Source organism: Accipiter gentilis, chromosome 13 (genome assembly GCF_929443795.1).
Source record: "Accipiter gentilis chromosome 13, bAccGen1.1, whole genome shotgun sequence".
NCBI lineage: Eukaryota > Metazoa > Chordata > Aves > Accipitriformes > Accipitridae > Astur > Astur gentilis.
The window spans coordinates 5,717,254-5,743,091 of NC_064892.1; the positions used below are offsets into that span (position 1 = coordinate 5,717,254).

At 41.7% G+C, this 25,838-nt stretch overlaps 1 protein-coding gene across 10 annotated transcripts in view; it reads right to left on the reverse strand.

Moving 5' to 3' along the window:
* MBNL2 (muscleblind like splicing regulator 2) overlaps nucleotides 1-25,838 on the reverse strand; it is a 112,967-nt gene that overhangs the window by 20,248 nt on the left and 66,881 nt on the right. For 7 of the 10 annotated variants that reach the window (XM_049816062.1, XM_049816070.1, XM_049816063.1 and 4 more), the window contains 5 exons: nucleotides 14,904-15,068; nucleotides 11,651-11,851; nucleotides 10,208-10,471; nucleotides 3,693-3,746; nucleotides 2,893-3,046 (listed from right to left, as the gene is read on the reverse strand). In XM_049816062.1, coding sequence (XP_049672019.1) covers nucleotides 2,893-3,046; nucleotides 3,693-3,746; nucleotides 10,208-10,471; nucleotides 11,651-11,851; nucleotides 14,904-15,068 — 838 coding nt within the window. The remainder of the gene's footprint in view (nucleotides 1-2,892; nucleotides 3,047-3,692; nucleotides 3,747-10,207; nucleotides 10,472-11,650; nucleotides 11,852-14,903; nucleotides 15,069-25,838) is intronic. The other 3 variants (XM_049816068.1, XM_049816066.1, XM_049816067.1) reach the window with 1 other exon arrangement.

Sequence of the window (25,838 nt, forward strand, 5' to 3'; positions counted from 1 at the left end):
ATTGTTCTGCGGGGGCTTTGCCAAATTTGCTTTTGATGTTAATGTACTCGTTCTTAATACAACACCAGAGGTGGAGAGGTGCTTCTGACTGAAGAAAACACTACTGTGAAAATTCCCCAAGCTGAACACCTGAAAGTGTGTAACGTTCCAGCAAAAGGCTCCTAGTGTAGCTCAAAGATGCTCTGAAGGACTGCTCGCCTGCCATGCAGTTTAGTTTTGGTGCCTAGTCCACCTTTAACCTTTCTGGGAAGACCAAATTTAAAAAAAAAAAAAAAAAAACCAAAAGAAAACAAACCAGTGTATTTTCAGTAGAGCGCATATAGCAAGCTGGTGAAGGCGAGCAGGTAAGGAGACTAGTCCCAGGTACACGCATATTTGATACAAAGTCAAATATGGTTCCTGTATTCCTGCTTCGTTACCACCTCAGCCCTTTATCGGACCATCGCAGTAGCAGTGTAACTATGAATGACCTTACCCAAGAACAGTCCCCAGAGAATACACAAAGTTCCTCCTCTAGAGGCTACAGAAACACTCACAAACAGCAATGGGAAGAGAGAAAAGATCTGTTGATTTTAAGATCATTCACCAAACAATAAGGAGAAGGTGACAAAGCAATCAAACTGATGTAAAACAAACAAAGTGAAGAACTTTGGAGGTAAGCCATGCTAAGTCAAGCCCCACACTTTTTGTTAGGGGAGCAAGTGGTTAAGAAAGCAGAGAAGTTATATAAAACAATTAAGTTTTATATATATTCCAGCAGCAAAACTTGTCTACAATTTTAACTTAACACACACACACACACACACACACACAAGGAACACATTTGAAAATTATACCAGTTCAGAGAATATCACATAATCATTGAAAATCCAACAGATAATGTCATGCATTGCTCCTTAGACCTGGGTGGCATGACAGCCCTTACACCCACCAAATCCAGCCTTCCCAGGAAACGTGGGATTATCAGACATAGCATCTTTAATGAAAAGCTCATGATACCCGCTCACATAGAGGGGGCTTCCCTTTCCTAACCTCCCACGCCCCACTCCTCTCTCTAACACCCTTTCTAGGTGCTGATGACGTTCGCAAACAGCAAGAGGTTCAGCACTTTGAGAAAGGTTTTCTGCTCTGGGCTTGGGCTCCATCTGCTATGTTATCCCTCTATTTCTTTTTTCATGCACTTGTTTTGGGGCTTGCCAACAGCCTGGCCCTTAAGATTTGGTTCTAAGATCCACCCTTCCTACCATCAGAAATTTGTAAGATAAAACTATAATTACAACCATTAGTTGAAAAGAGGGATGGACAATAAAAAGCACCAAGAATGGGCTACTTAAGGAAGCATGAGCACTCCAAAAGTCTGGAAAATATCCAAATGCTATTTCACTGAAACAGGTTTAAACTACTGTGTTTTCCATAGTTAATTTAAAATCCTTGGCAATTGCAAATAATAGCGGGAAGCCCTGAAAGGGAGTGCTTAAGGGAAGGAACAATGCATATCATACTGCAAATTCTCATGGTTACAATGTAAAATAAATTTGTGGAAATTTCTGTATGTTCGTAAGCACAGGGCAGTCTTCCATTCACGTCCCAATAGGCAGTCTCACAATTTTTATTTTTTTTTTCCGAACACTCCCATAAACGTCAGCATGTTTTCTGCCACAGATATTCTGGTGCTCCAATGTGCTAAAAATACGGCATGCTGTAACTTACTATTATAAATACAGGGGCAGGCTCCAAGGTTGTTACTCAGGCCTTATAGCAAAATTCCATGAAGTCAAAGCCATCTGTGTTTGTTTTTATCTTTAAAAACATATGGGAATGCTGATAGATTGGGAAATCATCGTGTGTTGCGTTTCATTCCTTGTTTAACCGACATTATTTCTATAAACTAAAATAACATCGCTGAAATGTCAAGCGCATTTGCAAACACCTCGTTTTAAACGATTCTGGAAGCTCACACTCAATAACATTCTGATACTAAAATACGTAATTTGTTAATTACAAATGAAATCACAGAATTCATTAGGCAGGATATTTACCTTTGGGAAGTTTGGAGTAGGGACGACTGACATAATTTAGAGGGTTACGCTGTTATGGTTTACACAAGCACCTAGCACATTCTTTCTCTCGCAGCGTTAAAGAGAAGCCCGGCCACCAGCCACGGTGCAGTTCGAGCCATCTCTCAACGCTCTCTGTTTTTCACAGAGTTCCAAGCACTGAAATGCAAATCGCGTTCACTTGTCTTCGGATCACCCCTACGAAGAATTATAACCCCAGCTATTAGCTGCAAATGCTAGGAAAAGTTCCGGTGGCCTTCCAAAACGAAAACCACGACGAGGCACCCGATGCCTCGAAGCCCCGTGAGTGCAGCTGTGGGGAGCGATGTGTTTTCCCAGTGCTCCTGCAGAGGTGCCGATGGGAAGGTTATGGCCGGAGCTCCCCCCCTCACCCCGCTCGTGCGCGGCGGGGGTAATCCCCACGGCCGAGGGAGCAGGAGGATGCGCCTCGGCCACGGCACGCTTCCCGTGGCATCGCTGAAGGGCGACGCTTTTCCCAGCATTTTTGTTAGTGGAACTTTGCCCTCTCGTCTCCTAGGAGAGCGCTGGCAGGTAAAAGTCAAAATACAGCCAATTTGAGGTAGGGAAAAAAAGGGGCAAACTCCGGACAATGATGAACGAGGCTATGAATGTGAAAAGCAGCCTAACGGCACGTTGAAATTTCTGCTTGAATTCTTGTGCTTTCGCAGGAGGAATTAAGATAACGTGTAAATATCTGTGCAGACTTCGCCTCAAGTAGGGCAGGGAGCGTAATAAAACCTTCTGTTAAGTGCAACTGCCTGACACGGAGGCTACCTAAGGAACACAAAATCAGTTCAGCGTGGGTACAACATACCTGTTGGGATAAACGCTGCATGCTGCTGCAACTGAGCATTGGCAAGAGCCTGTTGATAGTGCAAGACACTGGGATTGAAAACGGCACTGGCACCATTGCTTTTTTCAAGTGCTTGTCTCTTTGGTAAAGGGTGAAGAACACCGGGAGGAAAGGCCTGTAAATAAATAAGTTAGTTAAAATGGCGTCATTTTTAAGACGTTGTCCGTAACATATACATAAATACAAAAACTTATTATTTTTTAAAGCGGCTAAAGATGCCTCGCCATGCATATTAACTCAAAGCACAGCAATGTAAAATGAGTGAAATTTTGTTATTGATAGCAAAAGCATGGTACTATTAACCTAAAACTGTAGCAGCACAACTACTGAAAAGAAAGGCCTTTAAAGCAACGAAAATGGCATTGCCTTTAAGTAGGTTTTCAAATATTATAGGGAGAAAAAACCACTTGTGTTTCATTGCCAAGTATTTTCTTTTTTCAATTTAAATATCGTTTCCTATTATTATACAGATTAATGGATTACGTTAAGCGTTTTCAATTACAGAAGCAGTTTTATCTCAATTCGACTTCTCATGAGAGGATATTTAAAAAATGAAACCATGTTAGGAACCAAACTAAATCGTCTGCATTTATTACGTATGAGAATGAGATGGATAAATAGAGTTTCCGGTAAATTAACGAGTATGTGAAATCATTTCCGGTTGATGTTCAAAAGTAAAGCGATACAAATTTCATTAGTTGCTTCTCTGAAAAAAAAAAAAAAAAGCTACATGCAAAGCAAAAGGTGAAAGGTCAAAGTACCAGGTCTACAGTTGCTTCGAGAGGTCGCTTCATTGCTTTGGCAGTCGACTGAGTCTTTTAATAACAGGCAGCGAGCACATGATGGCAGTGGGCCAATGGGATTCAAGCGAATTAACATACAGGTAAACAGCAAGCAGAGGTGCATCATGGGAACGGCATTGCATTTGTGGATAGGTGAGAAGGAAAAAAATATTCTGAATGCAATATACAACATACAAAACACTAGGCATGCACAACAACAAAAATGTCTTCTAAAGAAATGAATATTACATTTCGAATTAGTACCGAAGCAAAAATGCATCTACTATACCTTAGTTAAAAGCATATAAGAGAGTAAAATATAGATGTTTGAAATTCAGGAAAGTTGAGTAAAACAGCAGCTTGCAGACACTATTAAGCATCGTATAAACACTTCACAGAGATGCAGAAAGTTTTAAGGATACGCCTATAAGAATTCCTGATAAGTTAGTTAAGTCACATTTTAAAGCGGAAACATCAATTTGGAAGGCTGCATTTTCAAATACAAAGCACTAGTGAAAGTTGTAATGCATTACAAATGCTATTAATATCAGTGCTTGCAAAGTGAGGGTCTTTTAATTAAGAGAAGTGCATCATTCAATAGATTTGGGGTTCAAAATGAGAGAGGTTCCTCTTTTTCAATACAAAGCAGAATAAATAATAGGTCTAGTTACACTAACTTATCATTAATTCCTTTTTTTTTTTTTTTCCCCTACAGCTGGGTCATTTTTGTAGATTTTTTTTTTTCTCCTTGTAACTTACCACATTACATTGAGAGGGAAAAAAGTCTTTCAGAATTTAAAACATTTTCTAGATTTTCCTACAACCTTCAGTTCTAGCTTCAGGAGCAGAGAGTAAAAATACTGCTCTCGGTTCGTAAGCGAACATTAACGTATGAGTTACGATACTCGTCCAGCATTATTAATTTTCTTTAAAAGAAAGTATTTAAGCATCGTACATAGGCATCTACATTTATGTATGCTTCCATAATAAGATCAAACTTATAGCTGATATGATGGCATTCTGTAAAAAAATCTTCTCATATAAAATGTTACTTCCAAGTTTTATAGTACAAATAATTCTTGCAAACCTTTAGAAAGGAAAGGAAGATTGACTTAGAAATCAGAATTTTTACTTTTGTTTTTTAAACACAGGCTGATATTTAGCTCTTTCTAGGATATACAGATTATGTCTATCTTGACATCAGTATGTGGAAATGGGGAACAAAAGTGGAAAAAACCAAAGAGGACGAGGCACAAAATGCCTACCAGCAGCTTATGGCCACAGGATTACCTAGTGCCAACAGGGTATTTTGCAGGAGAGCCCTCACGTTGCCTACTCCTTGTTCCTGGCTGTGTTGCACCTACGTTGCGTGAGGCTTCCCAACACCTTCCCCATCTCTCCTTCAGCACGTTTCTGGATTGCATACCCTGATCTACAGGATCTGCTCATCTGTCTGGGTCCAAGACTCAGATATAACAAGAAATACCCGGCACAAAGTGAGGATCTGGAGAGCTGTCTTGTGTCCAAGCACAGTGCAGCCAATATGTGGTATCCCCCATGGGTACCCCCGTGGAGGACCACTCCGTCTGCACAGGGCACAGCCTCAGATCCACTCTGCACCCACCACGGGTGGAAGTCTACACGGAGGTGAAGCATTACGACTGATTTCAGCATTACGCGATGATGAAGTCCACAATTTCAAATCAACATCGTTAAAAGTAAAGTGTTTCAGTTAATTACCTTTATTATCCAAATGCAGATCTTATCTGATCTCACTTGTTAACTTATTATCTCTGTGTTTGTGATTGCCTTTCTCCACTTCTTCTACATGCTCTTCTTAACCTCACCTCCTTATTTGGAAGCTTTTTGCTGGCTTTCCCCTTATCTTCCATAGCAAGTTCAGTCTCACAGTCTTCCCAGCCTGAAGGCTTTAACTTGATCTGTGTCTAGACCTACTCATCAACCTTGTTTCCATGTAGTCTCTCCCTCTTTTCAGGCTTTCAGACCGACCAACCATTTTTCTCTCCCACCTTCATCTTTTCTTTCATTTTGTCCTGATAGTAAAACCTCCTTTGCCTTTTTTCTGTTCCATCAGGTTATCTCCTGCTCAACATTAGATCTCCTACATAACTAACTATGAAAAATATCAATAGCTACAGACTGGAGAGAAAAAGGCTATGGAAAGGAAATAAAGATAATAACAAAAATGATCAAGCATAATTAAGGCATAGTATTTGTCTGCCATACATCACATTGGTACGCTATAATGTCTCCTGGAATACGAGCAAGATCCACACAGCAGAGGCCTGCACGGATGTGCAAGGAGCTCCTGCCTAAACTCAAACGCAAGAAGGGAAGCCCATAAGAGGTGGAAGCAGGGATGGATGGCCCAGGAGGAACAGGGACACAGCCTGAGCATGCAGGGATGGGTTAGGAGAGCCAAAGACCACGTGGAGTTGAATCTGGCAAGGGATGTGAAGGACAACAAGAATGGCTTCTCCAAGCGTATCAGCAACAAAAAGAAGACCAGGGAAAATGTGGGCCCATGGCTGAATGGGGCAGGCGACCTGGTGACAGAGGACATGGAGAACGCTGAGGTACTGAACATCTTCTCCACCTCAGTCTTTACTGGTAAGACTGAGACCAGTGGGGAAGTCTGAAGTGAAGAAGATTTACCCTCGGAGCAGGAAGATCAGGCTAACAAACCTTTAAACAAACTGGATGTCCACAAACCCAAAGGACCTGAAAGGATGCACCGACGGGTGCTGAGGGAGCTGGCCAATATTGCTGCAGGGCCACTTTTAATTATCTTTGAAAGGTCCCTGTGACCGAGGGAAGTTCCTGAAGATTGCAAGAAAGTAAATGACACTCCTGTCTTCAAAAGAGCAGGAAGGAAGGTCTGAGGAATGACAGGTTGGTCAATGTTACCTCAGTCCCTGGGAAAGCAATCAAGCAATTCTTCGTGAAAACCATTTCCAAACACATGAAAGCCAAGGAGGTGACAGGGAGTAGTCAGCATAGATTTATGATGGGGAAATTGTGCTTAACCAACCTGACAGCCTTCTATGATGAGACTGGCTTGGTGAGTGAGGGGAGAGCAAGAGGTGGTGTTTCTCTTGACTTAAGAAAGGTTTTCAACGCTGTCTCCCATTTCATCCTCATAGACAAACTTATTTAGTACATGCTAAATGGGAAACAGTGAGGTGGATTGAAAATTGGCTCAGCTGCCAGGCTCAAAGGGTTGTGATCAGCAACACAAAGTCCAGCTGGAAGCCAGTGACTAGTGGTGAATGGTTGATACACAAAATAGATGTGCTGCTGCTCAGAGGGACCAGGAAAGGCTGGAGAAAGAGGCACAGAGGAACCTCACTAAGTTCAATGAAGAGAAATACCAAGCCCTGCACCTGGGGAGGAACAACCCCAGGCACTGGTACCTCCTGAGGTCCACCAAGGCTTGGCAGAAAAGGCCTTCAGGGTCCTGGTGGACACCAAGTTGCACATGAGCCAGCAATGTGCCTTCACAGCAAAGGCAGCCGACACCGTCCTGGGCTACGTTAGGGAAAGCATCACCAGCAGGTTGAGGGAGGTGATCCTTCCCCTCTACTCAGCACTGGTGAGGCCGCATATGGAATGCTACGACCAGGTCTGGGCACCCCAGTACGAGAAAGACACGGACATACTAGAAAACAGTCCCATAAAGGGCCCCAGAGACCATTAAGGGACTGGAGCACCTCTGATATGAGGAAAGGCTGAGAGAAGTGGGACTGTTCAGCCTGGAGAAGATGCAGGGGGACCTCATCACTGTATACAAATACCTGACAGGGGAGTAAAGATGGAGCCAGACTCTTCTCAGCAGTGCCCAGTGACAGTACAAGAGGCAGTGGGAACAAATGTAAATGCAAGAAATTCCATTTAAATGTAAGAATTTTTTTTTAATTATTATTATTTTTTTACTATAAGCATGATTTAACCATGGAGCAGGCATGTCCTGGGCAATCTGCTCTAGATCACCCTGCTTGAGCAGAGGGATTACACTAGACGATCTCCAGAGGTACCTTGCAACAGCAACTATGAACTCACATTTTAATTTAGGCTGTACATTCTTCAGTGACTTTTTATGCTCTCTGATGCACCATATAAGTATTTTGAGCTCCCCAAGTACAATGATAGATGACAGTGTCTTCTAATGCACTTTACATTTAAGCTGTACACGGTCTACACAGTGTATCCTTCACAGTGTCTTTCCCCTTTCTTTTTACTTCAGACGATGAGGTCACCTAAGATATCCAAGTAAAAATTCCTAAACTTCAGTGTACAGAAATACAGACAGGGCATTTTCTGCAAGGTCCCAGATGGCAGAATTCATTGACCTTCAATGGTCTTATAAGCTTTGCCTACAGTGCTCTAACCCTACCCACAACACTCACCTATACAAGCACCCTCTGGACCAGAGCCATGCAGCCAGCTCCCCCAGGAAGAAAAACCTCTCGGACACAATTTCAACCTGGGAGCAACCTGCAAGTGAACCCTACAGGTAAGCATTTGTATTTCTGCCTTACTTTTGCTCTCTAGATCCAACTGAGTATTCCTGGCTGTTCTTGGGTGGCCTTGCAGGCATGTGTCTTTTCTACCATTTTTTTGTTGTTATTGCCATTCTGGTGATTTTTCATTCGCTCTGATTGTTTCAAATCTACATTAAACAAAAAATAGTTGGATTGTAAAGAATCTTTTCTGTTTGATAGTCTAAATATGCCATTAAAACACATCATTTTGTACATATTTTTCTGCAAAAAGTCACCCTGAATTACAGGTCCCTGCCGCCTTTTCCGGTGACATAAGAATGCTAACATTTCAATTCTGTGTTTCCAAAGATGCTCCTCCATCTTGCTTTGAGGCTAATGCAACTTCAATGACAGCTTATTTAAAATCACAGAATATACATCCAACCATTACTGAAGTGCAAAAAATGAATCCCCTCATCTCTCTCCTTTCTTCTTTAGTATACTGCCTAGAAATATTACATTCTCTAAACTGACAGTGAATATTGCACAATAGAAGCTAATTAGAATAAAAAAAAAACAATCTCCTTTGCTTTAATTTCCAGATGGTATTCAATTTCTGCAAGCACACGGAAGTTTAACTAAAAGTCATCCAATTTGAAACAGAGACTGGGGATACTGTAAGGGAACGAATATTAAAATTCAAGAAATGTTCTTCTGTTTGGAGGTTTACTTTCTTGCATAACTTACCCTTTGTCCCTCAAAAAGTCTGGTCTTTGCTAATTTGCTAAATCCAATAGCTTGGGGTAGTTATATACTGTACTGTATTGTGTTTCTGGCAGGCTTTTTACCCAGAGAATAACTGTATTGTCTATAACTATTGTATGCACTGCCCACAAGTCCACAAACCACATCTGCTTAATTATTCGTCCAATGCCAGCAACGAAGACAATGATTCTTTGATTTGCTGCCAGCAATTTTGTCTCTCAAGTCAGATCCTGCATGCTTGATTTATTTAACTTTATCAATACCACTCTCTTTAAATTTATCAACTTTCCTGGTAGCAACCGTAAGGGAGATCCAATACTGGTAAATGGATGGGCTGACTTGTCTGAACAGTTTTAAGTAAGAGCTTGAAATATCTGAAAATTGAAAGCCCTCAATCTCTTCTTCTGACTATAAGTACTATGTTTTTTTCTTAATGATTCCCATTTTAGTTTACTACTTTTAAACCCTGTGATTCAAGTAACTTGCCCATGACAGTGGGAGAGGCAAGAAAAGTCTCTAGGTGCGAGATTCATCCAACCAAAGTTCAAAAAGATATAGTCAACGCTTTTTAGTCAGTGGGGAAAGATGTGTACCTACAGAGGGCAGTTCCTTCTCATCCTCAGACAGGCACTAATGGTAGATCAGATGAATGTGCTGGTTTTTCTCCGCCACCTATAAAGTGAGACCAAGGTGGCTAGGCTAGGCTCAGATATCTAGCTGTCCGAAATCTAAGGTGGGGTGAGTGGAATCTTAATACAGGTTTCTTTTCTACCACCAGTCTCTGAGGGAAGAGCTCGCTCTTTGCTTTTCTTCCTTTTCTTCCAAATTTCCACATGGGTATCTGTCATCAAAGAACTAAAACAGCGTATGTGCCTCTGTTTTCCAGGGGACACTGAAGCTTATCAGTTTTGTTTCTGTTTGGAAATACTAGGGGCAAATTTAACATATAATCAAGGCAGAGAACAGAAGTGGTATAGAGTGTCATTTGCTTCACTTTCTTGGATAGAAATACAGCATTAAAATAAGGGCATAAAGAAAAAAAGTGCTTCCTCCCATCAAGCAATAGTAATAATTTCATAAATTCTTATCTTTTACCAAAAAAAAAAAAGAAAAAAAAGAAAGAGGCAAAAGAGAAAAGAAAGTATAAGCAAACAGCATTAAATTGAAGCAAAATAGGCATCAAAGAGCTTCTGTCAAAAAAAGGCAGCCATATATGCCAGCACTTACCATCACAGTCGCAGCTGCCGCAGCTGCCTGGGCTGCCACCGCAGCCTGGTTGGCTTGGTGTTGCGCCGCTTTGATTTTGGCCTGCAAATGTGCAGGAGGGTGAAAATACTTGCATTTCTCCCTCATGCAACGACCTTTTATGTAATCCATACACACGGTTACGGTGTTGTCGTTTGTGTCAATCATTGTGCTGTCTGCTGGATGCGCAAAGCGGCAATCAGTCTCTCCACGCGCACAGTTTCCCCGCTGGAACTCCCTGCACACCTACATGCAAAACAAGACGCGTTGCAGGGGAAAAGCTCGGCGCAATGCGAAAGGGCAGGGAGAGCCCCGCGCCCCCAAAAGACAGACCTGCCCCCTTCCCCGGTCAGTTCAAGTTTTTTGGCGAATTCAATTTAATAAACGCTTCGTTGTCTTCTTCAGGGAGAGGGAAATGCATCTATTTTACCCTTACATGCTTGGGTCCTCGGGTAGCTCTGCGGCACAGCGGCTAAACGAACTTGACATGCAACAGAAGCATTCCCAAATGCCTTTCCTTTTTCCCGTCTAGAAAACACCTGGGAAGGATCCTCACTGAAGTAACTGCCCCTGCAAAACTAGCTGGGAATCACAAAATATTCAGACCCTTCCTGACTACTTTGTATTCTTGCAGCTCCGCTGGTAGGGAAGGAAGAGCTCTTGCTGAGACCTGGGGAAGATATGCATCAGATGCGCTGTATTTTTTATGGAATCTATAAACAAAATGGAAAGCCTCCTTAAAAATAATTTTCAAAAATGGGCAGAACGAACATGCGGATTTTCCTAGGAAGAAACATACTCTAGATACTACTGCTTAGGCTTTTGGGAAAGGACATTCATTTCTGCAAGAGCCATTTGGCCTTCTCGTGTACTTGGAACACAGATTCCACTGAGCCCAGTCAGGCGGAGATCCATCAACACCAGGGAGGCTCTGCACATAGCTGGGGGCTTGCCCCTTCAGTCTGCTGCAGGGTTGGTAAAATTCAACATCTCCATTAGTAACTCAAGGCTGAAGGGCTATATCATTCCCCTAATAGCGATCCATAAGGCTATAAAATTCCCCTAACATCAGTGCATTAAAAAAGGGGCAGAATTAATACTGCAGTAAGAATGTGCTTGTTAGATATTTCATCGAGGCATACATTTACAGGCATGTATACTCGAGGTATTTTGGAGGAGATGAACTTTACAAAAGATGAAAATTCCTGTCCATGTCTGTGTATCAAATCTGAATGGACGTACTACCTTAAAAATAACAGTGTTTAGTTACCACTGGCTGCAAGTGTAGAAATCATACCTCGTTACAAGGTCTTTATTTGTAGCAACTAAATTTAAGCATCCTTTCTAACAGAGTTTTTCCCTCCAGGATCTTTCACACAGCGTAACAGAGGATTGTATTTCTAGTCACGACGGCGTCTACAGTACCTCCAGTTTATCAGTCCTGAGGAGTTTCTGGGTAGCAGTTGAACCGGGGACTGAAACCGGTGGACTTCCAGGAACAATGACAGGCGGCGTGGGCAGGATCTCAGTCGGGACTAAGCCAACTCCCGGTGTTACTGGCGTTAGGTAAGGAGCAAAGCTAATAGCCGTGTTCGTTCCTATTGTGGGACCCACTGGAAATGTGGGCTGCAAAAGGAAAACACAGACGAAGATGAAAAAAAGCCCAACCCTTTAATCAAGAGCTTACTAGTTGTCTTCTGCGTGTTCTTTCTGGCACTGATTCATTTTCTTAATGAAAAAATTTCAAACAGCTGGCAAAACACACGGCATACTCTCTTCTTTTAATCACGTAACACATTCCAGTAACAGTCGAAGAACTGCCTTTGTAGCTCTATTATTGGAAAAGAGGTTGCCGATGCAAAGGAAGTCTTACTTTGAACCTGAATCTCTATGGAGGTCCAGCTTACATTGAAGGCTTATTTACACATCTAAAAGTAGAAATAACATAGACGTAGACTTTATTGCTTTTTCTCAATACCCGTTTTCCTTGGGAAAACAGGCTATTTTTCAAAGCACCAGATTTCATAGGTGAAGCATGATTAACTATATTAAAGCCATATTTCTAACAGGAGTATATATAATGAGCTCTTTGGCATGTAACTTCCATCTGTTTGCATGCTGTATATTGCCACCTCCTGCAATTATATGTTGCTATGGCTCACACATCGAAAAACCTCACCTTTGTGAATGTTTGTGTGCTCAGCTGTCACCAGTGGCAAGCAGAATAAATATTATAATCTCAGCTGGACACAATATTTAGAAAGGGATTATTCAGGCTTAGCTAGAGTTCATCTTACGAAAAAATTTGATTGGAAGGAACGATACGTCTAAAAATCTGTTTCATGCCTTCCTACAGCGAGTCAGTGAAGTCATGACCAGAAGAAAGAGCACTTGTGTGATGCTAAAATGCAGCCTTTCCAAGGCAGAATGGTGGGTTTGTTACCACCAGCTCCATGGGGGATGGAGGCAGAACATCACCGTGGTCAGACCACGGTCAGACCCGGAAAGTGGTTTAGTTCTGCAGAGCTGATGTTTACCCCAGAGAGTGAAACTATAATTATAAATGAGGAAGAACTATGCGGAAAAACAGGACACATCTCAGATCAGCTTTGACAGAAATTAAGTTCCCCAATAAGCCAGCAGCTAGAAATGAACCACACAACAGCAGAACACTAAGGTAAGACTTAAAAACATTTAACGAAAGAGAAGTGTCCTTCTCATCAGGGTGGTCTGCATGGTCTGTGTCGGAGAAGGGAAGCCAGCCACGCACAGTATGCAGAAAATATGCAAGAGAAAGCATAGGAGCTAGAAGGTTTATTTCTGTTTTGGTTTGGGGTTGTTTTTTTTGTCTTTGGAACCAGTTACTAAATTATAAATGAATGTGAGTTAGTGCCAAGAAAATGCTTTGAACAGCAGATTAGCCAGGATACCCAACTGTACGGAAATGGCATCTACCTGCCCTAGAGAATTAAAAGTGCATAATGCTCTGTTTTTATCAGAGATCAAAACTGCTTGATATCAAACAGCCCAGTTTATATGTCAAGTGTGAGCTAAATTCTTTAGAGCATAGTAATGAACATTTATATGAAACAATGGTTCAATTATGTTGAGGACAATATGTGTTATGTAAAATATAAATAACAGCTTTGTATCAGATATAATTTTAAGAATAAATCCACATGTCAAATGACTTCTGTGGAATTTTCTTTCACTTTTCATCCATTTGGTCAAGGCTGAGTCATCTTAATCTGGCAATTTGTGTGAGGCAGAGAAATAAAACCCGGCACTTCTATCAGAGCAATCAGTACAGAAGGCATTACATCATGAAATTGTAAGTTCAAATGATGAAATGCGTGAGTAGAAAAAAGTATAATTTTGCCACTTTAATTTTTCTCATAATACTAAGAGGTAGAATCTATTACTTCATCGAAACTTTTTCTGGTAAACACTCAAGCAGTAAAAACCCAGGAAATAGCAGAACGCATTACGCCGATATACCAAGATACATTTTGATGAACATGTACCAGAAATTCAGGGTCTCCTGACACCCAATTTTTGTTCATGCCTCCCACCTTACAGCAGATATTTCAAGTGTAAAAACACATTTGAAAAAGGCATCTGAGGTGAGCTTCTTGTGACCAAATACAGATGTCTTCCTCTGAGATGCTTACACTCGGCTCCTATGATAGCCCGTGGAAGGGCAGAGGCACTTAAAAAACCAAATCATCTGATCCAAATGCAGACGTCTGAAACAAGCCAAGTGAACAGTAACCAGAAGTGCCTAGGTCTTTATTGATAAACTATAAACAGACCTTGGGAGCCTAACGCAGAAGTTGATGCCAACACTCCAGATGCCTCAAGTTAGAGAAAGAAATCCACTCCAGTGGGATGCCTTACAGTAGGCATTCAGACTGAGAAAACATCATTAGCAGCCATGTGTGAAAAGTTTAATTCAGATTACTTGCCTAACCATGCTTTGGAAGTCTGGTACAACGATGAGCTCAACTGCAAAGGCAGCCCAGAGCAAACTGATCATTTTAATGCATATCCAAAGATGCTGCTCATGCATGCGAGACTCTAGTTTTATGTCACCTCCTGGATTTGAAGTGTCCCAGGCACCATATGAATCACCTTAAGATAAAACGCTGAGTTTGTAAAGTGCACGCACCAGCAATTCTCTGTCTTATTCTGTGACACTTCAGATTTCAAGAGAGTAAGAAAATGCTACCCAGAATGACATTAACCTTTGTTCCTGGTACTGGGATTAAACACTATTTAAAGCCCTTCAAACCCATAAACTCCTGAGAAACTTTGCATTCCTACTCAAGTAGCTTACTAGCAAATTATTACACAAATTTTCACCTCCAGAAAGATTATAGGTAAAAACCTTGCAAATCTAGACTAAACCTGACATGAACTGAATGAAAGTTTAAAAAAAAAAAAAAAAAAAGGAAAAAATATGCAAATTATTCTGGGATAAAAAAATGTATCAAATCTACAGCAACGCTCCATTATATCTTCAAATGCAAATATAAATGAACATATCTCTAGCATCCCGGCAATTCCTTAAGTCAACAGAAGGGGACTATGTTTATTGATACTAGTTTAGAGAACTTTTGCAAGTCAATATGGTCTTCAACTTTACTTACCATTAACACCATCAGAGAAATACACTTACCACTGGCTGTAGCGGTGTCCCTGGAAACATGAACTGCATTTGCTGGGCGAGCATTGCTGCTGCAGTTTTTTGTTGGATTAAGTTGTTCCTGCCATTGATTTCCAGTTGAGTTTTTAAATGTGTTGGTGGATGAAGGTACTTGCAGTTCTCCCTTGTACAACGACCCTGGAAAAAGAAGTCACACTAATTGGTCTGCTGCTTTTGATGATAGTTTAATGCCTTCAAGCAAAATATTACATGATAAAATAAGCAAGAACTAATGAAATACAGGGTGGTTCCTGGGAACTATGTAGCAGGCTGGGAGGAGCTGATGGCCTAGAGCTCTGCCTCATCCCACCACCTCTGATTGATTGTTAAGGCTATTAGTCACAACAAAAAAAAAAGAGAAAGACTTTGAAACAGCATTTTCACTGTTAAGTACAGATCACTGCTATACAATTAATACTCTGAGTATTATCCAGACTGCCTGAACTGCCTCTCATGCTATCTTGGCTAGAGTATCTGGTGTTACCGTAACATAAATGTTCTTTATAAATGGCATTACTTTATGAATAACAAATTTAAACCTTCTTTAAGAGAAATGCAGCTTTTAAGTATATTATATTAAAAATAATTGTGTGTTCATGGCAGTAAGGATCTAAAGTGGCCACCCTCTGCTTGCGTTCTCTCATACATTCATCCTTATTCCAGTTCACTGCCTTCTGGCCTCCTGTTTTTATTACATCAGCACAACTTTGAACTATTTCCATTCAAGTATAAAAGAACAGAAGTCAAGCTGGTACTTTTGCAGCCTAAATTTAGAAGCAGTGCGTGGAGCTAAATCTGAAGGTGCACAGCAATAGGAGAGCTCCTGATCAACCCGAAAGCAATTTTTAGACAGTTATGAGACAATAAGAGACAATAAAAATATGGGTGGGCAGTCACCTCTGAGGTGGCTTGTGCTATAGGAGGTGGACATGAAGCACACCTCTACAAGCACTGTGTGCTGACCAAAACGTAGGCAGAGCAGCGTAAGACATGCTGATACATTTTCCCCCAGAAAGAGAAATCGTGGGGTGCACCAGCAGGTTGTGCAGCTGCAGGGCAGGACCTGCTGAGATCAGAAGCTCCTCGATGACACAGCTGACAAACAGTCACAAAATTTTAAGAGCTGTGACCAGAGAACCTAGAGCGTTAGTCAAACTGCATTTGACACGCTCAACTTGTAAAAGGTAAGTTTCCAAATTGAGATTTTTCAAAAAGTGTTTTTTAAACTTTCCAGTCACTGGCATAAGGGCTTTACAATTTGTAGCCAAGCGGGAATATCCTATAGCCAAGAAAACATTAAGATCCCTACGCAGGAACATCACACAGTACACATGTACACTGACTCTGTCTATGCAAACACACACACACTGCTACAAAACCTTCAATACGCTTCCAACGTCCCAGAACAACAGCGTTAATGCTATACTTTTTACTCAGACAGCGGAACACTGCTGATTCTGCCTCTAATCCGCTATAAGGATGTAGTAACTCCCTACACAGGAGTGAGTTAAACATGTTCAGGAAGGTTCTTCTGCACCGAGGCTGACAGGAATGCAAACAGCTATTTCCACACTATTAAACTATTGAGAACAGCCCTTTCCTGAACTGCGGCTGGCCACGCTCGGGAGTATGCTAAATGGCAGAGGCCAGAAGAGTTCAAGAAAGCTAAAAATTTAAGGAAAAAAAACCCCCAAACGGTCTTGGCGCTCAGGAACACTTCTTAGTGCTGTTTCAACCATGCAGCCATTTTCAGGACATCATGCCTTCCTTCTGACTTCTGTTGTGCGAGTCACTAATGCTGCCTCATTTAATAAAGTACACAAAAGGAATGTTACTTCGTCAGCTGGCATGAGCAGAACCAGAAATAGTCACGATTTGATGCTCACAGAAGAAGGCGGGCTCTTCCATTCGGGGGGAACAAGGCCATCGCCTTCATAATGTTAAATTGGAGCATGGGCAATGAGCATGCACTTGTGTGTTAGGTGATGAGGCCAACTGATTAAGACCTTTTTAACTGAGATCTATTTAACCTTAATCTCTTTTGTATATGAATGGCTGATAGAGCAAATCTGAAGATTAAAGCAGCAAAATCAAATCAAACTACCTGATGGAGGTATCTACCTGTGGAAACAAAAGTGCTCCTCACATAAGCAACTCTCAACCACAGCGGCTTTTGAAGTACCTTAAGCCTGAAGAGTGCCTTCAGCCAGCCCTCCACACTCGCCTCTGAAAGCACACGGCTACTATATACCATCACTTCAAGCTCTGCAAAGCAACCCACAGTGCACAAAAGATTGGTTATTTCAGAAAACTTTCCAAAATAATCCAACCATACAAAAATGTACTGTCCTCTCTAAACTTATTCATGTCTGTGCCTCATTTACTAGTTTTTTGAGCTCCTGGTTAGCAATGAACGTACTATAAAAGAGCTGTGTGGCCCTGTCACGCTACTATAGAAAGTGTTGTAAACAGATCAAGCCTTGTTGAAATTAAATGACCCAAAATAAACCGCAGTGGAATGAGCACTGAAAATAGTGAGCAGATTAATCCAGCCCTAGCTACAAAAATTAAATAAATTCTGAGACCCACTTCCACTTTTTGGACCTAGAATGGTTGCAAGGAAATGCCTATAAGCAACTTTTCATTCCCTTTTTAACAAACGCTCCATGTCCCTGTGAACTCCTGACAAAAGATTAGTTTCAGAGAGGAGCAGGGCTGATTCCCAACTACCAATCATTGCAAGAACAAAAATTCAAACTTGTAGTGTTATCTCCATCAAATGGGACCCTGTTTTTTATTTTCTTTATTAAAAAGTCAAATACAAAGTCCAACTGAGATGACAGCACAAATCAACCAAACAGCAGAACGGTCAACTGTACACAACATGCAGGGGTATTCAACACGTTGGTTGGCTCAACATTTACAACAAGACTCCACTTCGGATTCTTGCAAAAAACTACTGTGCTAGCTGGCCACCTCGTAACACATACAGAGACAAAATTGAGTGTTTTAACTTTAGGATGCATCAGTATCAAGCCTCTGGAGCGAGGCTGGGTTCACCACAGCAGGTCAGGAGCTGCTCCACAGACATTCAGTCCCCACTGGTGCACGGCAGCACAAACTCTGTCAGCAGGATGAGGCAGGCAGCGGGGAAAGTAATTGCTTCATACAATTTTTAACCTGCTCCCACATATGAGTCAGAGTCCTGAAACTGAGGGCGCAAACAGATTGGTTTGAAACTTGGTCCCTAGAAACTCCTGCCACCCGTGAAGCGAAGGTTATCAACAAGCACATCAGAAGCTGTTCTGCACTTCCCATGCGAGTTCACCCGAAAAAAATCACTTTCAATAATCTGTTTCCTTACCTGAAATAGATACTAACAACAAACAGACATCAGATTAAATTCCCAGCACTGTTACTCTCCTCATCCTTCAAGGATGGTACCTACCTCTGACCTTTCACTTCTCTGCCTTTGTCCTCTACAACTAGCCTAGCCTAATGCATATGGCCACATTTCAGGCAGGTAATGGGAAGTTTTAGCAGAAAAACTACTTTTCTACTGCTAATTATCCAGACTGGGAACATGCTGTGGCTCGTGTTGGGGGTGTGCCACAGGCTTCATTCCAGTAAAGAAATGGGAGAGGGAAAGGGTGCACCAAGGAGCTGGGAACTCAAAGGACTCCAGTGCCCATCACCCAGGCACAGCAATGAGTGGCTCCGCTTCTGCAAGGGCAATGGTCTTGGGAGGTGCTACCTGACTGGCTTAATATCAAAACCACATCCCTTAACAAGCCATGTCACACCATTGACTTTTTTTTTTTTTTTAAATCAATAGATTTCCCTATTAAGAACAATAGGTAGTTGCCTAAAATCAATAGCACAAGACAGCCCACAGATTGGAGCACATTAAAAAGCTAGGTATGTGCTAAGAATTATCATTTTATAATAAGCAAAACGAGGCGAGTGCAGAAGTAACATCCCATAACTTTGCATATTAAAATACTAAGAACACATTTCCTGCCTACAAGTTGTACGGCCACATCTCTGTCTTGATTATTTTACAAATCCACAGCTTTCTTCAGTATTTTAGTATTGCTCTAATAGTAACAACAGTAATAACAATTCATCCAGGCGCAGGCTGGGAACTGCTTATGCATAATAATGAGTTAGTTTTTACTAAAATTACCTTTATTTTTCATACAAATAAGATGTTTGAATTAAAAAAAAAAAAAGGCAAAACAATGTTTCTTTTATCTCTTAAGCTGAGAATCAGCTAACACATCCACAATAATTTCGCTCAGGTACTGAATTCTGCTTTTAAGATGGGGGTCAATACACATTCTTAGCGTGCTTATCATAAAACTCCCACTAATACATGTAACAGCCCCAATCTATACAGTCCATCCAAAATAGTTGTAAGACACTTTTCTGCAGCGCAATGTGGTGGGTTTTTTTGGCAAAAGGAGAGGCTAATTCAGGTTGGAAGGGACCTCAAGAGATTCCCAGTCCAATCTGCTCAGAGCAGGGTCAGCCCTGGGGTCAGCCCAGGTTGCTCCAGCTGGGTCTTGGAAAACTCCACGGCTGGAGCCTGCACAACCTCTCTGAGCAATCTGATCTACTGCTTGGCTGTCCTCATGATGAAGATGATCTTCCTTATGTTCAGTCTGAACCTGTCTAGTTTGGGCTGACGCCAGCTGCCTCGTGTCCTCCCACCATGCACAGCTGTGAGGAGCTGTGCCGCACCTTTGGACAACCTCCTTGTCCTTGAAGGTTGCCATTACAGGAGGAGCATCCCCATGCAACGTTGTCATGTTGCCTTCTGTTAGTGTGCCTGCCTCAGGTTTAAGCCCTGAGGGATACACGTTAGGTTTTTTTAAACCATACCAGCTAAATTAAAGACTCCCTCTGCGCTTTACCTCATACTTCGGTGCCGTGGTTTAACCCCAGGCAGCAACCAAGCACCACGCAGCTCACTTTCCCTCCACCCAGTGGGATGGGGGAGAGAATCAGGGAAAAGAAAAGCAGAACTCATGGGTTGAGATAAGAACAGTTTAATAGGACAGAAAGGAAGAAAATAATAATGATAACAATAACAATAAGGAAATTACAATAATAATAAAAGGACTGGAATATACAAAACAAGAGATGCACAGTGCCATTGCTCACCACTCCCTGACCGATGCCCAGTTAGTCCCCAAGAAGTGATCTGCCCCCAGCCCAACTCCCCCCAGTTTATATACTGGACATGACGTCCCATGGTATGGAATGCCCCGTTGGCCAGTTTGGGTCAGCTGCCCTGGCTGTGTCCCCTCTCAACTTCTTGTCCCCCTCCAGCCTTCTCGCTGGCTGGGCATCAGAAGCTGAAAAATCCTTGGCTTAGTCTAAACGCTATTTAGCAACAACTGAAAACATCAGTGCGTTATCAACATTCTTCTCACACTAAATCCAAAACATAACGCTATAGCAGCTACTAGAAAGAAAATTAACTCTACCCCAGCCAAAACCAGGACATTTGGGAAGGCAGCAGCCATGGTTACCTGCCATCCTATCAAAGCCGCAGTGTTATCCACCATCAAACCAGCCAAATTATTTAAATTTTTCTTAAATAGCTGAAATGGGTAAAGTCCAGCTTGAAGCTGAGCATACAAATCCAAAGTTAACTGAGGCCATTTATTGATACTATCAGTGGGAAAGAACAGAACATGCCTCCCCCACCTCACAGCACTGCCTAACGTCTGACACGGGACACCCCATCACCTTTAAAAGACAGGGTATCCGACGAGGAGCAGGACCAGGGAGGCCTGCTTCCTTGCAGACGTCTGTCTGTCCTTTGTTCCTAACCTCGCTCCCCAGGGTGCTTCCAGCTCCCCACCACCACCTCTGTCCTCCCTGGACCCCCACCTCCCTCCTTCCTTCTCCACCAGAACACCCTCCCACCTCTCCTAACTACAGACCCAGAAACAACTCGCACCATAAATATAATTTTGCTCCTGAAGGACCAGCCAAAACGCGTACGCGGCTGGCAGACCACGCTCATGAGCGGCTCAGTGCACGGCTCAAGGCTCTCCCTTAACGGGGTTGTAATTTGGATCTCTCTCTTCTACCCAGACACTGATTTCTGCATAACCAGTAAGAACTTTGTGATGTGTCTTTGAGATATCTGCCTCTAGCAGCTTGAAATTGGCCAGGGTGTTCAAAAGTTACTGGGGTGCGAGGATGATACTGGCAAAAATATGGATAGTGCAATTATGCAAAACCTGTTTCCTTAAGAAAACAAGCTAAAACTAACAAATGCAGATGAAATTCTGTGATCTCTCAGGAATAAATATGCAGTCTTATGGGAAAAAAAAGAAAAGTATATGACTTCCAAGACACGAATGGTTTTAGAAGGCATCTGAGCAACTGGTTCTACAAGGGCAAAAAGATTTTCTGGTTTCCAGGTAGACACTCTGAGATCCAAACATTTGCTGGAGTCAGAAAAGACACACAAAAAATTTTTTTTTTTTTTAAATTGTAATAATCACTTGATGCCACAACCACCTCTCCTACTGGGAAAAAAAAATATTGCAATTTTCTGTATCATGCAGCTCCAGCAAATTTGCACATGCTTGTAAAGATCAGATCACATTTTAATAAACTAATGTGCTTGCAACTGTGGGCATGCTGGTTAGCTAGACATCACCTGCTTCATATTGATATTAGATACCTGAAGATATTACATACTGTTCAAACCTTGGCAGGGGAAAAGCTAGCACAGGCCACTGTCTGGGGCTGTGGCAGCACACAGCAAGAATAGCCACAGAGAGAGCAGTGTCAGCAGCTGTGGAGGTACCTAAGCCGTAAATACTCCTCTGGAAGAGTTTCTGACAAGAACAGAAAGTCTTTCTTCTGCTTTAGGATTCCTCCTCATATGCCCCTCAAAAAATTCTGGTTGGGAATGTGTGCGGCCTCACCCAATCAATTTAACAATTTCACTGATGCATAAATCAGGAACTTCTCAATTCCAATAATCCCGAGCTCCCTGGGGCTAAAAATAGACCCAGTCAATAGGAGGGCAGGGTATTTTGAGATACTTAAGCTTCTGCTCCTGTCCATACACAGCCACACTAACTCTACCACCCCAAAACATCCAGTTCAAATGTTATTTTCAAATGCAGAAATACCAAAAAGGAAAAAAAAACCCAACTGAAAAAACACTGACTGAGTATTCATACGTAGAGAGGGATGATTCCTCTTGTTCTACAGGACTTGCATTTATGCATTTCCCTATATATTTTAGTACATGAGAGCTCAATCACCAACAGCACTTTCAACACTCATGGAAAAACACTAGAGTTCAGATTGGACTGAGTTAACAAGTATTTTCCGTCTAGCATCACAATGTGGGAATTCAATTTTCCTATGCAGGCCTATCTGCTTCTTAACTTCTCTCAGAAAGTAAAAAACCAGATACCACAACTCCATTAAAGTATTCCCTTTGCACTTGCTGTGAATATGTACCATCTCACACAATCTGTAGGACTACACATGCCCGTAGAGTTAAGCATATGTGCAAGGACTTAGGGGATTTAGTTAAGCCTCAAGAATGACTAGTCACAGATTTTTAAAAATGTAACTTAGCATTTTATTTCTTCCTTAAGGTATACAAAAAAGCTTCAAACGTTTTTTTGAATTTTGCATAATTTCACATGCAGAGTAGGTTGACTTGCAAATATGCACGCTTATGAAAACATGATTCCTTTAGCCTAAGTAGAATCACATCTAATTTTATAGAAAAAAATGGAGATCAGAATAAGATCCCTTATCTTGAAAATGAGACACACTTGAACTATTTGAGAAAAAGAAAAATAATTTCAAAAGGACCAAACTGAAATACTAAGCTTTTGATGGAGAGTTCAAATGTCTCAAACTTCACTTGTTCCCATACACCTTACTGCCACAAAGACCTAAAGGAAAAAATGTATTTCAAGAAAACACAAGTAACTCTTCTATTACACTTGAAATATTTCAGCTGTTGGGTCTGTTTTCTTGGAGAAGAACCCAAAAAACACCAACAAAAACAACTTAGAAACTTCGCTGAGAAATTAATTCTGTATTTCCAAAGCCACCTTGCAAGTCCGCCCACCATAGTTAGTGAGTGTGCATACATATTTATACGCACCTACACACTTCCGTTTCAAGGAAAAGTAGAAAGCAAATTCACTTTCTTAAAGTAGAAAAGGAAAAGGCAAAAAATTCTCAGGTGACTTCAGCTTAGTTTGGTTTCCAACAAGCTAAGAAAACCATCAGCTGCTCTTCTAATGATTTCAATTATTTGTAAGAAACTAAAAGCTGGTAAAATAAAAATTATCATTTTATTCATAAAGTTAGAGAACAAGAACTGCCTGTAACCGAAGAAAAAATAGAAAAATATTGAAGAAAAATGGAGGTCTTACAAAAAGATGGAATGTCTAAATGATGTAAGAGTCTTAACACTAAAGACTTAATAGGAGATATTTAAATGGAAAAATACAAAATGTTCTACTGGAGAGCACATATGCAATGCACACAGAGCTCCAAGTCTCTCAAGATGCTCTTTCAAACAAATGTTGAGAAGGACGGCTATAGAGAATGGTTTAATAATTTGCCTTGCAATATCAAGGGAAGTGTACTCGATATTAAATTGCTCAGAAGAACTCATGCAGATATTGCAGATGCCAAAAAAAAGATGCTTATGAAATTGTAAGTCGTTTGACAAACATCCTCGATATTACTCTAACAAATGAGACAAAGAAAATTCAGACAAAGAAGCAACAGTTTAAACTAATATCAATTTATTTTATTTCTGTGTTTACTGCCTTGAAAATAATTCGAGAATAATAGGGGAATAAAGCTTATTTCTTCCCCTCACTGGCACTCAAAATCTAAACCAGTTATTTTTATCTTAGCTTTATGTTTGGCTACCAGCGTCAATCAGTACATCACAAGCAACTGTGGACAACCCTTGAAATAAACCTTGACTCTAATGCACAGAGGGAACTTTCATGGAACGAGGGGCAGTCAACGCACAGTATAGGGGAAGACCCCTATGGAATGAACATAAAGAAAGCAGAGGGAAGCGTGACCTCGTTTAGTTGAAATTCCTCAAATGTCGGATTTCAGTTACATGGGTGGTGAGACTCTTCACGGGACGTGAGGTCACCTTCTGCAGGGCTCCACCAAACACACAGCTCTTCCCATGGAAGGACCAGATGCAGCCTGCCATGCGACTCAAGACAGGTTGCCGTAGCAGAGCAGTGATTTAAGTCCTCCAACTCTGCCCATTCAGAGAAGTCAACGTGTTTGCAGATTCCTGCGTGACAGAAAGAACATCTAAAACCTTTATGGAGTCTCATGATACAGCGTTACATGCACTTAAATTGATGGCTGGGCAGCTTTAACGCACCCACTCGTCACAAGGATCGAGTGTTTTTGTGGAAGACAGAAGAAGCCTGTGTAAATTGCAGGTAGGAACACACGGTAACTCAAGGTGACACAGATTTTTTGCTGGTAAATAACATACTCCACCATTAAGTTCAACTTGACTGAACCATAAAAGAAGAAGATAAGAGCTTGGAAAGAGGCAATTTTCTTCAACTTTTCTCAGTATCTCAAGAGCAGACAAAAATAGCCATTCCAGAAGTAATGTCAGTAAAAAACGGTAAGTTGTTTGACTCCAGGTCAGCTGGCAAGAGAAAAGGCAACAGCGGTGTAGCAGAACAGCAGCAGAAGACCAAGCATGAAGATGGGCATGGCACGGCGTTGCTTCCTGATGAACCTCCTTCCTCACCTCCTTTACAGTTCCCATAAAATCCTTTAAGCAGATGTATGCTGACTTTAATGCAAGCTTGCTCATATGAACAGGACTGAGATTAAACTCCCTTGGCTTGGAAACACCACTTTGCAGTGAAAAGGTAACCGAAGATAACTGCAGAACTGACCGTCAAGCCCTGAAGACACCTTATGTCTCTCTTGGTGGCCTGTGAAGGAAAGCCACCACAACTCAGCACATGGACTACACCCTCCAACGTCCATACACACATCCTCCACCGTAACCAGGTCAGAAAAGAAAGAGTGAGTAGTGAGGACAGGTCTTTGCTGCTGGGATGCCCATGAGCCCAAATGGTGAGCAGCCCAGCAAGGACCAGGCAATAGACGGGTACGCTAACAATGGTTCCTTCAACAACGCATCGTGAATCTTAACATGCCTCAGAAAAAGCCATAAAATCAATTACATGGCATCAAAAGGGAGCAGGAGACATGCATTAGCAGTGAGGAGCCTCGCTGACTGGATCAGAAGGAAATGGGAGGACAGCGGTCAGTAAAACTAACCACGTTAGCCTCCTACAACAAGACAGCTGCCCAAGGGAGCTGTCATGGTTTAACCTCAGCCAGCAACCAAGCACCACGCAGCTGCTTGCTGACTTCCCCTCCACCCAGTGGGATGGGGGAGAGAATCAGGAAATAAAGTAAAATTTGTGGGTTGAGATAAGAACAGTTTAATAGGACAGAAAGGAAGAAAATAATAATGATAATAAAATGACAATAACAACAACAACAACAACAAAAGAATTGGAATATACAAAACAAGAGATGCACAATGCCATTGCTCACTACTTGCTGACTGATGCCAGTTAGTCCCCAAGAAGTGATCTGACCCCAGCCCAACTCTCCACAGTTTATATACTGGGCGTGACTTCATAATGGTATGGAATGCCCCGTTGGCCAGTTTGGTTCAGCTGCCCTGGCTGTGTCCCCTCCCAACTTCTTGTGCCCCTCCAGCCTTCTCGCTGGCTGGGCATCAGAAGCTGAAAAATCCTTGGCTTATTCTAAACACTACTTAGCAACAACTGAAAACATCAGTGTGTTGTCAACATTCTTCTCACACCA